General features: G+C 35.2%; 1 protein-coding gene across 1 annotated transcript in view; it reads right to left on the bottom strand.

Moving 5' to 3' along the window:
* Positions 1–13461, bottom strand: part of RNF19A (ring finger protein 19A, RBR E3 ubiquitin protein ligase) — a 52601-nt gene that overhangs the window by 4998 nt on the left and 34142 nt on the right. The window contains exons 3-7 of the mRNA XM_028110346.2: positions 12617–12825; positions 7714–7858; positions 6708–6870; positions 3620–3734; positions 2963–3124 (exon numbers count right to left, since the gene is read on the bottom strand). Of these exons, the coding sequence (XP_027966147.1) occupies positions 2963–3124; positions 3620–3734; positions 6708–6870; positions 7714–7858; positions 12617–12825 (794 nt within the window). The remainder of the gene's footprint in view (positions 1–2962; positions 3125–3619; positions 3735–6707; positions 6871–7713; positions 7859–12616; positions 12826–13461) is intronic.

Here is a 13461-nt window from a genome sequence, read left to right as displayed (position 1 = left end):
TGGCTTTCAGTATTAAATGGTCACCACGTTTTTACCGTAATAGCATTGTATGGTGAGAGATGGTAGCTACACTTGTGGTGAACATATCATAATGTAGAAACTTTTGAATCACTATGTTGAACACTTGAAATTAATGTAACACTGTGTGTCAACTATACTCATATTAAGAAAGAAAAAAAGAAATGGTACAATAGACCAAGAAGAAATAGGAGGAGAGAAGTGGTTTCCTCCTTTTGTTAAGACTAAAGATATTAGGATTTTTATATGCTAATGGAAACAAATAAAGATGGTGAAATCAAGCACCTACTATGTACCAGGTTTTTTCTTTTTTTTAAGATTTTATTTATTTGACATAGAGAGACACAGTGAGAGAGGGAACACAGCAGGCGGAGTGGGAGAGGGAGAAGTAGGCTTCCCGCTGAGCAGGGAGCCTGATGCGGGGCTCGATCCCAGGACCCTGGGTCATGACCTGAGCCAAAGGCAGCCACTTGACTGAGCCACCCAAGCCCCCCAATACCTTTGCCTGGATCACAGTTTACACAGGTAGTCTTCGCTGTCTTTTATGAGGACACTGACGCCCGCCGTAATCTTGGATGAGGCTGTTCTATTTTCTTTTTTTTTTTAAGATTTTATTTATTTGACACAGAGAGAGTGACAGTGAGAGAGGGAACACAAGTAGGGAGAGTGGGAGAGGGAGAAGCAGGCTTCCCGCTGAGCAGGGAGCCCGATGCAGGGCTCGATCCCAGGACCCTGGGATCATGACCTGAGCTGAAGGCAGACGCTTAACCAACTGAGCCACCCAGGCGCCCTATGTTCCAGGTTTTAAAAATACAATAACAAAGAAGACATATATATATGTGTCTAGCCCTCACCCCTAAGAAACCAAGTAAAAACAAACAAACAAAACAAGTTATTACAGACTGTGATAAGTGTTTCTAAGGAATCAAACTTTTACCGTCCATCTAAAATAAATTGGCTTGAAATCCTCAAAAAAAAATGGTCACCACTTCTTTTAAAAATCCAGAAGATTTAGGAATTCTTTAAAAAATCTGACAGCTGAGGGGCGCCTGGGTGGCTGAGTCGTTAAGCGGTTGCCTTCGGCTCAGGTCATGATCCCAGGGTCCTGGGATCGAGCCCCGCATCGGGCTCCCTGCTTTGCAGGAAAGCCAGCTTCTCCCTCTCCCACTCCCCCTGCTTGTGTTCCCTCTCTTGCTATGTCTGTCAAATAAATAAAAATCTTAAAAAATAATAAAAATAAAAAAATAAAAAATCTGACGGTTGAAAGATTTAGCTGACTCTGGAGGAAAATTATGTGAGTTTTCAATAAAGGTTTAATTTAAAGAGATTATTCTCTAGATCAATAAAGTGGGCCAAAAATTGATTTCTAGATACGTTCTACAGATCCAATTGTCTACAAGCTATTACAAGATCTGATACTACTACATTCCATAAAATTATCTGGAGGAAGACTATTCCAGGCAGAGGGAACTTCAAGTTTAAAAGCCTAGAAGTGGAGTGTACTTGGCATCCTCAAAAACATCAAGGAGGGGTGGTATTAAATAGGAAAGTAAAAAGAGATGAGTTCAGAGATGCAACCCAGGACAGATCATGTGGGGCTGTATGGGCCATGATGAGGATTGTACGCTTTTCCTTCAGTACAGTTGGAAGCACTAGCTCAGTACTCTGAGCATAAGAAAGACATGATCTGATTTATGTTTCAGAAGTATCACTACAGCTACACTGTGGAATAGTGAGCAGAAGACGAGAAGTTGATGGATCAGCTAAAGAGGCTATTACAATATTCCAAGAAAAAGGACAGTAGCTTGGACTAATGGAATAGCAGTGGAGAGGGTGAGAAATGGTTGGATTATGGCTAAATATTGAAGGAAGTACCAGAATTAGCTGTCAGATCAGATGTAGGGTAAGAAGGGAAAAGGAGGAATCACTGTAAGTGAAGATTTTTGGTCCAACCAACAGTAAGAATGGAGAGGCTACTTGATGAGGTGAGGATGATGGAGAGAACAGGTTTTAAAGGGAAGAGTTTGGTTACAGACAAGTTAACCTTGAAATTCTTGTTAGACATTTAAGTGTAGATTACCGAGGAGAATTAGATCTACAAATGTGAGGTTCAGAGGAGAGTTCTAACCTAGATACAAATTTATGAGTGGTCAGTCTACATATTATTTAATAGGGGAGATGACCCCAGGGAATGAGTGTAGATGAAGACTGAGAAGGAATGGCTAGGAGATACAATGAAATGAGAAATGGTTTCTCAAAAGATAAGAAAATGTTTCAAAAAGGAGGGCATAGTCTACCATGTCAAATGAATTGTTACATTAAGATGAAAACCAAGAGTTGACCATTAATTATCTAGTAACATGAAGGTCACTTGTAACTCTGCTTTGGTGGAGTGGTAGAGACAAAACCCTGGAGTGGTAGGGACCAAATCTGATTAGAGTGGGTTCAAGAGAGAATGGGAGGTAAGAAAGTGGATATTATCTTTGCACATCTGCCTGATTATTTCCTGAAGACAAATTTCTATAAGAAATTTCTATGAGGGCCTTTTCATTCTACAGGTATTGTTCTAATTCATATTTCTTTGAATAACATTGCATTAAAGATACTCTCTATTCACTGACCATCTGTATTTCTTCTTTTATGAACTACCTTTCTCTTCATATCCTGTTCTTACCAATTTGTATTGTTTTAGGCAAAATTTAAGATTAAAAGCATGGAATTTCTAAGACATTACATTCCCAGTGTAGGTTAGGTATCTAGAACTCTTTTACCCTCTTTCATCCATTCACCTTTCCCAGGCAATTCATTTCACTGATGTACATCGGGATGAATGTTACTAGGCCGAGTGAAAGGAGGGCAGTGGAAATTCTAATTTGCATGTTATCTATTTTCCCAACTTAAACTATTAGTAAGTACATCTTCTTCCTTTGCTTAAAAGACTTACCTACAGCTGTGTTAGTTCCACCAACATTTATATCATTTTCATCATCAAATTCAATCCTGACTCCTTTTCCATTGCCTGCTGAGACTCCACAACCTCCACTTCGACAGAGAGAAATTGGAACAACGCCATAGACATAGGCTAACATAATAGGAACACCAATACCTAAAGAGGAATTAAATTAGTAATTTTAAGTTAAAAAATAAATCACAGAAATATGAGTTCTTAGAAAGCCTTTTCAAGAGAAAGTGTACCGGAAAAAGTGCTGTTGTTCTCCAACCCTTGCCCAAAGTAGATTTTCCTAACTGTTGAGAGACACAAACAAATTCAAAACTTCTAAACTTTCAGGTGACACACATGAGAAAAAAAAGATGTAAACCTTTTTGTTTTTAAGCGCCAAGGCTCTATACCGTATGAGGTGAGGGTGGGTATCAGCCAATAAGAATTTACCAATTAGTCTAACTCTAGGCTCTTGAGTCTATAATACTTTTAACCAATACAGTTACTCAATGAGAGGCTTTCTGTAGGCTCAAACTGTCCTTAAATAAATAAGTAACTCTCTTATCTTCTACAATATAATGCTTTGTCTTTAAAAACCCTTCCACAAAACTTAAATTCTATAAAATTTGAGGTAATCAGTATTTTTAAGCATTTTCTTACCTACAGTTACTGCAGCTACAACTGGAGATACTATTACAGACAATGTTACACCACCTGTTATAGCCAAATTCCGTTTGTGCTTTGAAACGTCTTTGCCTTCATATCGATTGTGAATCTTGAATTAAAAATAAAAATGGGGTGGGGGTTTAAAGAAAAAACACATTACATATTTAATTTAAATGAAATAGACCTACATTTGCTAGTAATTTAAAGTGATTTCTTTTATAATTTCATTCACTTAAGTGTCCTAATTCAAGATGATCATTTTATTGTTCTTAAACCATATTCTTACACATAATTTAGTACTTATTAATAATTTGCTTAAATAAGACAGTGATTTAATAGATTTTACTTCGTGTTTACTTTTAAACAGTCTTCAAGAATAGTAAAATTATGTTTTGAGCAAAGAAGGAATTAAGAATATTATTTTCAACATAGTCATGGATTAGATGTTTGACTAAGAGGATTACTTCTAAGAAATTTAGCATTCCACAGGTTTCTTTCTAAATAAGCATCCCTAGCGGCGCCTGGGTGGCTCAGTCGGTTAAGTGTCTGCCTTTGGCTCAGGTCACGGTCCCAGGGTCCTGGGTTTGAGCCCTGCACTGGGCTCCTTGCTCAGTGGGGAACCTGCTTCTCCCTCTCCTCCCTGCTTGTACTCTATCTCTGTCTCTCTCAAATAAATAAATAAAATCTTTAAATAAGCAAGTATCTCTAAGTGGTAAAAGTTGGCTTCTAGGGAAGACTGCCACACTTTTTTTTTTGATTGACCCTAACAATCAGTACTAATAAGCAAACATAAGTCAATTTTTTTTCTCAGATCCTTTTTTATAAAGAAAAATATCAAATGATTCAGAATCCTGGGGTCTCATTTATAGCTCAAAGTAAGAGGCAGAAAGAAGAAAAAAAAAAAAAGAGACACGAATGCTGCCAGAGGACAGGAGTTAGATCTACTTAGCATCTTTGTACAGTATAGGTGTTAATAAAAGGAATTTAATACCACACTGGAAGTAGCTTGTGAGATATATCAACTTCAAGAAACAGCCCAGTATCTTTGGTCTCATGGTTTGCAAGGGCTTAAGCTCATAAAGTACATTTCCCTTCTGTTTCAAGACATATTCAAAACAGCCCTCAAAGGTGTACAGATAGTCTCTAAAATAAAATACTTGAGTTATAAACAATGTTACAGGTGAGGTTTAATAAGATTATTATGATAATGATGTAGTTATAATGAGTCTTGTGGGACATATGAAACAGTGAGAGAGCTGGGGTGGGGAGGTGGGCGAAGCCTGCATGGGACAAGCAGCATTCATCTTTCCTAGTCAGAACCCTGCCAGCACTGACTGTACGTGCCTAGGGATGGGTCTCCATACTTCCTGAAATAGTCCATGCAGGCAGAAATGGCAGAGCCTCCCAAGGCCTCTTTCACTATCCTTCAGTACTACAGCTAATTCTTGCTCCTCTCCCCACTACCATTCCTGAAAAACTTAGCAATAAAGCAGAGAAAAGCCAAAGCTGAAAAACTGACAGAGTAGACAGGAATCTTCCAGAAAATTTTGCATCCTTAAGCACCAATGTTCAATTACAGTGATCACAACATTCTATTTCTGGTTCAAGTTAATTTTGTCTCTTCTACTGTTTTGTCCCACATTTTCTATTTGTTATTGTAAATAAAGACTAAGCTTTTAGATACTTTATCAACTTAATGCATTTTCCTGGGCTGGTTTATAACCCTAAACACCACAGAGAGTATTGTCTCAATGGAAAACTAATTCATTGACTTGCAACCCTTTGGGTATATGTTTGAAAAAAGGAGACTTGTAACTGCACCTAAGACATGAACAAAGAGGTAAATAATCTCTCCTCTATAAATTATTTGTAGGTGTGTGCAGTACAACAGTCTCTCCTTCCCTTCTACTTCTAAGTATCTGAATAAACAGTTCTGTTTTTAGCAAAGTCTTGCTTTGGATAACTACATGAAAGATTATATAATCAGCTACTATGTTTGGGACCTTAAACAAGTTTAGCTAATTAAAACCTTCTGAAATAAACATTTGGCTCATAAGTATCCATGTTTATCCTTGGTCCTAAAGCTAATTTAAAAAAAATAGTATGTACTGAGGCGCCTGGGTGGCTCAGCTGGTTAAGCACCTGCCTTCGGCTCAGGTCATGATCCTGGAGTCCCGGGATCGAGTCCCGCATCGGGCTCCCTGCTCAGCGGGAAGTCTGCTTCTCCCTCCCCCACTCCCCCTTCTCATGTACTCTCTCTCTCAAATAAATAAACAAATCTTAAAAAAAAAAAGTATGTATTGTTATTTTTCTGATTATAAAAGTAATATATGCTGAATATTAAAAAATGGGGCTGTTATATGGAAGAGGATTAGCCTCCTCTTCAGTTTAGTCCCAAAAGTCATAACCGGAATTTAATGAAACACCCAGGCACCCTTAATTTCTAAAGTTACTTCTCAATTCTGAGATTCCATTAATGTAGACAGCAGCAGACTTCTTAGTGACTTCATAAATTATCCCTTTAACCTTTCAAAAAAGAATCATTGCCTAGCTAACGAAGTATAATTCATCACTCATAAGCCAGGGGTAATTATTGGTGTTTGGACTTACACAAGACTGTTAAAATCTACAGAACAGCATATTTACTAATAGCAGTAATCTAAGAAAATAAAACCTTTGAACTAAAGTTGAAAATAATTCAGGAACTGGCTATTTATTCTTCACCCTGAGGGCATGTGTTATGTAGCTATTAACTTTTTATAGACCTAAATTTACAAGGATATACCCATGAGAAAAACATCAGGTGTGTCCTTCAATACTTTATACTTAAAGTCACAAAGGAAATGTACTAAAGTTTTCGGATTCAGGTAATTTTAAAGCAAGTCTACTTTTTATGTATACATACAAGTCTGCCAAACACCGAAAATTTAATATCTTATAAAAAAATAAAAGTTTTATACTGAAGATACTAAAATCTGTCTTTCAAGACAAATAAAAAAAAAAAAACAAAAGAAAAATCATCAGTCTTAAACCTGAAGGTTTAGAATAAGATAATGAACTGGTAAGGAATTAAGCATTTTACCTTACGGCCCACATATACAGGAATGCCAATAATCATTGCAGGGATAGCAATGCCAGCTATCAAAGCAATTCCTACGGGAGCACCAACAAGCGTTCCCAGCTGCCACAGTATCTTCTTCTTTCGGCTCCAGGGCTTCTTCCCCCAAAAAGTACATCCTGATGGACTAATGGAAAAGATTATAACTGTTCCTGCTGTAAAACATAGTATCAACAAATGACTATAATACATTAAAGCAATGACTCTAAAAGAAGAATTCTCATACTCAGAAATGAGTTTTTCTTTTCTTTGAATTCTGAGTTCACTAAAAGCCAAAAAAAATCAATATAAGAACCACCATCAGTTATTTTAAAAGGAAACCAATAACTAGAATTCAGGTTAAATATTTATCACTAGTCCTTCATTATCCTGAAAATGTTAGGTTAGTTTTTGAAGAGCAAATTAATGCAAAACATGCTTATTTTTTAGGCATACAATTATCTGATTATATCAAACTCACTTTGTGGACTGAGGGAATTTATATTTAAGAAAATTAAATGGAAATATTTATGACCTAGCATAATTACGTGGGGGTATAAAATACTAGCTTCTAGTTTAACAAAACAAACAAAGAAAGAAATCTATACTTCCTATTTTTGACTAATTAATCCCAAGTGACTAGGCACAATTATTTGGTTCCTTTTAAATTCTTTTAAGATAAAATAAAAATTTTATTTTTGTTTAAAAAATGTTTTTCCATTCAAAGATACATCATGAATTTATGTCTCACATTACCTGATGTATGTAACTAGAATGAAACACATCCCTCTCAGTATCTTATAAGCACCAAGTTTAAAAATCCTCAAGATAATATGGTCTCCAATTATCTTATAATATAAAATATTTAGATATAAATAACTCTCCCCGCCAACCCCAAGTACTAACCAGGCCCAACCCTGCTTGATCAGACAAGACTGGGCACATTTAGGATGGTATGGCATAGACTAAATAGCTCCTTCTATAAACTTACCTTAGATAATGTAAATCTGAGATTTCTTTCATACATAACCAACAAAACTCACAACCACAGACAGCACATGTCATGTGATTACAGCTCCCATCATTCATCTTTATTATATAAGCAGCACATCGTGGACATGGCTTTATATCATCAGCTATCAGGAAAATAGAGAGACCTGTTTATTATATAAAACTAGTCTAAAAATAACAATTTCTAGTAGATAATTAATTATAGCAATGCCAAAAAATCTTAACATACAGTTTAACTAACAGCTTTAGCCAGCTATTTGTAGTATTTTTTCAAAGGAAATGCTACAGAGAACATCTATGTAACTTCTTTAAAAAAGTATTTTTCTTCCTTTCTGAGAAAAGGAACATGTTTTACATTAAATTTTCAAATTGTAAACATTTTCAAACACAGCAGAACAATGAGAACAAAGAGCAACAAAATAATAAAAAGAGAAAGGAGAACCAAGGACAGCCCTAGGCAAACTGCAAACTACATAAAGTTTGTCTTTGGTCCTACTCCATAGCTGTCTTCTTTGAGTGGCACTTCATATTCTAGAACTTTTCTAACCATCTCTGCTTTATTAAAATGTAGATATTCTTTATACTACAGAACAGTTATCTTTGTCTTTTTAAAAGTCATTTATTCAAATGCTGTTGCTGTACCCTTCTTGTATAATAATATGGTTACAATGCACAAAGGTGCCAAGTTAAAATCAAATGGTACATAACTTTTGGAATCACTGACATAAAGTAAGAGTTATCTCAAATTATACAACTACATTGAAACTTGGCATCTATTTCATAGCAACTAGTAAATTATTTCACTATTATCAGTAGCCAGCTATATTTTCCATTTACACACAGTTAAGAAAAGATATGCGTAGTACTAGCTTCTGAATTCAAGTACTTGTTCCACTTTCTTACATGATAAGCATTAAACTATAATAATTTTCCTTTCTAAAAGTTTTACGGTCAAATTTTACCTGTGCTTTATCAGTGAATTCAGGTTTCCTTAGTGCTTCTTTTAGGGCCAAAGCTGTTTTTTAACTTAAGAACTGGTCAATGCTCACAATTAGTATTTTAACAATTTCAAACAATTTTGAGCAAACTGATAACTCTATGCAGCCAGACCAAGACAAATGATAAATACTAGAATATAAAAATTAAAAATATTCATAAGTCACGATTTAAATGATCCAAAGAACAGAGTCTGCATTAAAAAATTTTTAACATTGGAGCATGAATTTTAAAAAGCTGGCTTTTATAGCAGATATAATGTCTAGTATATCAAATTAAAGAAACGCTAATACTATCTGCTTAAGTGGCATATTAATTGATAAACTTCCTCATTCCAGAGTATACTCAAATAGTAAATATCTCAATTAGCGGTGGAAGTACAGAGATTTGACTTTGGCTCTGATACATGCAATCTTCAGAACAAAATGAAAGGTGACATCCCCATTCATTCTTATGGTTCTAAAACACAGAACAGCCTTTTAATACGCTAAGATTACATGTTAGAGAACTAACACCATAAACAATGTATTTTTGATGTCTCTTTATAGATCTGTATCTGCATGTTTCCACTCTCTGTGTACTTATTTATCTACAAAAGGCTGTTTTGTCTTTGTCTCTTAAATTAGAAATTTACTGTGCACATTATCTCTCTCAAAATATTCTCAAATGCAAAAATCCTAGAGTTGTTTTACTGATTAGATCGTCAATTGATGCCCCCTTCCCTGAACACCCTGAACATCAATTAATCCACAGCAGTTTTTTTTTAATATTTTTGTATTTATTTATTTGACAGTGAGAGAGAGCGAGCACAATCAGGGGGGAGTGGCAGGCAGAGGGAGAAGCAGGCTCCCCGCTGAGCAGGGAGCCCGATGTGAGTGAGACTCCATCCCAGGACCGTGGGATCATAACCTGAGCCGAAGGCAGACGCTTAATGACTGAGCCACCCAGGCTCCCCAACAGCAGCTTTATATTAAAAAAAAGTTTTCCAGGGGCGCCTGGGTGGCTCAGTTGGTTAAGCGGCTGCCTTCGGCTTGGGTCATGATCCCAGGGTCCTCAGATCAAGTCCCGCATCGGGCTCCCTGCTCAGTGGAGAGCCTGCTTCTCCCTCTCCTTCTGCCTGCCTCTCTGCCTACTTGTCCTCTCTCTCTGTCAAATAAATAAATAAAATCTTTTTAAAAAAAATAAAAATTTTAAAAAGTTTCCCATTTCTATTTAAGGTATGTTTGGCAAGGCTTTTTTTTTGATCATTATATTTCTATTTATGGTTAAAATATGGGTTATTGTCATGTTAGGGGAAAAAAACACAACAGGTTATAAAACAATATACAGTTCTCAAAATTTGTTCAAAAACTTTCTCACCCCCACCATATTACCTGTAAGGACTTAAAACAAAATGTTAATAGTGGTTATCTCTTGGGGTGGTAGTAGTAGGGGACAGAGATGGGGGTCAAAAGCCAATTAAATATATACATATATATATTTTAAGATTTTATTTATTTATTTGACAGAGAGAGCACAAGTAGGCAGAGAGGCAGGCAGAGGGAGAGGGAGAAGCAGGCTCTCCACTGAGCAGGGAGCCCGATGCGGGGCTCAATCCCAGGACCCCGGGATCATGACCTGAGCCAAAGGCAGCCACTTAACCAACTGAGCCACTCAGGCACCCCTTAAGTATATTTTTAATAAAGGGGGAAAGCATAGTAACAAAAATGAAAAATATGTAGTTCATTTAAAATGTTAACTCCAAGTTCATAAACTCCCTAGTAGCTATAAGGAAGTGTCTCATGTAGATGTAATACTGTTACAGTTTAAAGATAATTTTGTCATAATACAAATTATTTCATGTACCAGATGATTAAGCACACTTATTTATCTTCAGCTGACCGATCAGAAAGAGCCAATTAATTACTATCATTATGTCAAGCAATTATTAAAAGTTGCAGCCAATTTTTCAATGTATCATAACAGGAGACAAAAAAATACCAAGATATCTGGAATAACGGGAATTAATAAAATCATTTTAGATGGTAGTTCCCTTTCCTCCTTTTTTCCCCATAAGTCAATGAGTAGCCAAGTTTTTTAGAGATTCGTCAAAAGAAACTATCACATAAACATTTGTCCTGAGAGCTTTGATTTTTAGAGCACTGAAGGTAAAAATGCATGTACTTTAAATTTTCAGAATTATAAGATTTCTGAACATGGAAAAATTCCAAATGAAGTTTTTAAAATAATCACCTTGGGAAGCTATATTTATTCCAACAATGCTACTACCTGGCTCAAATCCTTTGGGAAATTTTTCTTTCATAGTTACTTTCAAAGCTAGTTAATATATATATAAAAAAAAAATCACTCTCATGATCATCTATAGTCACATCTTACTTTGGATCCACCCCAAACCAGTGATTCAACTTGGTATGATATTCTAGTTGTTAGACTTAGCTCCAAAAGAACTTCTGGTCACTTCCAGAAATCAAATTGACATTAAGAAGATAATTTAAGTGGCTGTATTGGGATCTAAGGTTATGACCAATAAGGCATTCCAGGGTAGCACTGCTGAAATAAACATAAAATCTTCCACAGTGAATACAGTGAGAAAAATCAACATTCATTCGGATGACTAAATCATGATGTTTATTTTAAAATTAATAACAAACACAAATCTCTAGCAGGTAACTGGTTTCTCTAGTTTCTCTACCTGAAATAGCCAGAGCACCTACTATGTGTCAGGAAATGTTTCAACCTTACAGACATAAGTATTATTAGTATCTTCATTTTACAGATGAGACAACTTGCTCAGGGTCACACAGAATTAGTGGAAAAAGTAGGATTTAAATCTAGACAGACTGATTCCAGAGTTCAGGCTCTTACTCAATACATATGTCCTGTAACCAGTCAATAAATACCCATGCCCATGCTTAGAAAAGAGGGATACCGTTTCCAAATGGACCACTCCATGGCTACAGCTGACCCTAGAGGGTACAGTTTAGGTATATCAGGTTTCCTTTGAATTACTTCTGTACCCATACCTACAAATTATTATTAATACCTTTCAGTTCCACCCCAAATCTTCAGGAAAGGAAACAAACAAGTCAATGAGCAAATTAGCATGAAAATCTGTGTACACTGTATAAAGTATTAAATGCCGAATTTAAAGTTTATTTAATTTTAAATTTGACTTTAATAGCATGAAGTACATGACTATCTCAGTACACTGCTAGTAGGAATGTAAATGATTTTCTTGACAAATTTCTGTATTTTCCAAGTTTTTCCATTTTACAATCAGTGAGAAAAGTATTTTTCTAAAAATGACTGAAATTCCAATAAACAATGAAATTCTATAAATGGGGAATATTAATTTTTCAATTTTTATTCAAAGAACATTAAGAGGTTCAGAATTTTTTTTTAATTTTTGAGATTTAGGAGATGCATACATTGTTCATATATAGATCCCCAGGTAATTTAAAAATTCCTAGCCAAAGACACAAAATTCTTAGTGTCCCATAAGTTATGATTCTGAATCCTTGATCCTGGAATTAGATGAGACATCTGCAAATAAAAGATGTTTTTTAAAAATCTTTGCTAAGCTTTGCATAATATACTTTTACGAACAACAGTTTCAGACCATCCTCAGTTACCAGTTACATAAATCACCATGGCACTTCCTTTTCTTTTTTTACAATAAAATCTTTCCAACCTCAATACCATTTTCTTCCACAGTAAAGAATGAGTGCTTCTGGGTTAGAAATACTAACAACACATAAAACACTTTTGGAAACTGAAGGGAGAAAAGGTAATAACAGGAACTACTTGAATACTGCATTTTTTATTAAGATAACTATAATGCTCTGTTTGTGTCAAATATTTTATTAGACAAAGTTAGACATAAATACCTGCTGCTCCAGACTCCTGACTATAACTAATGGATGAAGAACGTATAGTTCTCAGACGTAAGCTCTGGGCTCTCTCTTGTCGAGCAGCATCACAGGTCTGATTGGGGTGCCAAATCTGTTTACAGTGGTAGCAAAACTCTGTTCCACAGCCTTCTCGCCCACAAGTTAATTTTGGACAGCTAGCACATCCAAATGCTATCACAGCATATCTTCGAAGAATAAGAAAAATGATTTAAAACGGGACATAAAAGAAGAGATATTAAGTAAAACAATAATCCAACTGAAAAAGTTTTCTATTTATATATGAGCAAATAAGTCATAAACCCTAACACTATCTCATCAATATAAAAATGGGGAAAAAAATGAACAGTTCACAAATGAAGACATATAAATGGCTAAAAACATTTTTAAAGTTCAATTTTTAACTTCTTTCAATTTTTAACTAAGATGCCAAACTGTATAGTTAACCCTAACCTCAATTTTATAAAAATTAAATTAGTATTATATGCACACAAAAAAAGACTAGAAGGAAATACACCAAAAATCTTAACAGTAGTTTTGCTGGTACTAGAGTTCTAATTCTCTTCTTTATATATTTATACATTTCTGATTTTTATAATTACTTGTTACTTTTAAAATCAGAAAAGATTAAAATATTACCTATTTAAAAATATAATGACTGTGAATCAGCTACACCTATCAGTTAATGGCAAACTGTGATAATTCATAAATTTTGTGATTATCTTGTATTTATGCATAAATTCTCATATTTTAATGTTTCTAAGATGCATAGTAAAAGTGCTCTTTGGTGCCAATCTCCTTCCAAAAAGTACATGAACTTGATT

The sequence above is a fragment of the Eumetopias jubatus genome, unplaced genomic scaffold (genome assembly GCF_037043125.1).
Source record: "Eumetopias jubatus isolate StellerSeaLion01/CBP00866 unplaced genomic scaffold, mEumJub1_p1.0 scaffold_4, whole genome shotgun sequence".
Classification (NCBI taxonomy): Eukaryota; Metazoa; Chordata; class Mammalia; order Carnivora; family Otariidae; genus Eumetopias; species Eumetopias jubatus.
This window is presented reverse-complemented; position numbering and strand designations above follow the sequence as displayed.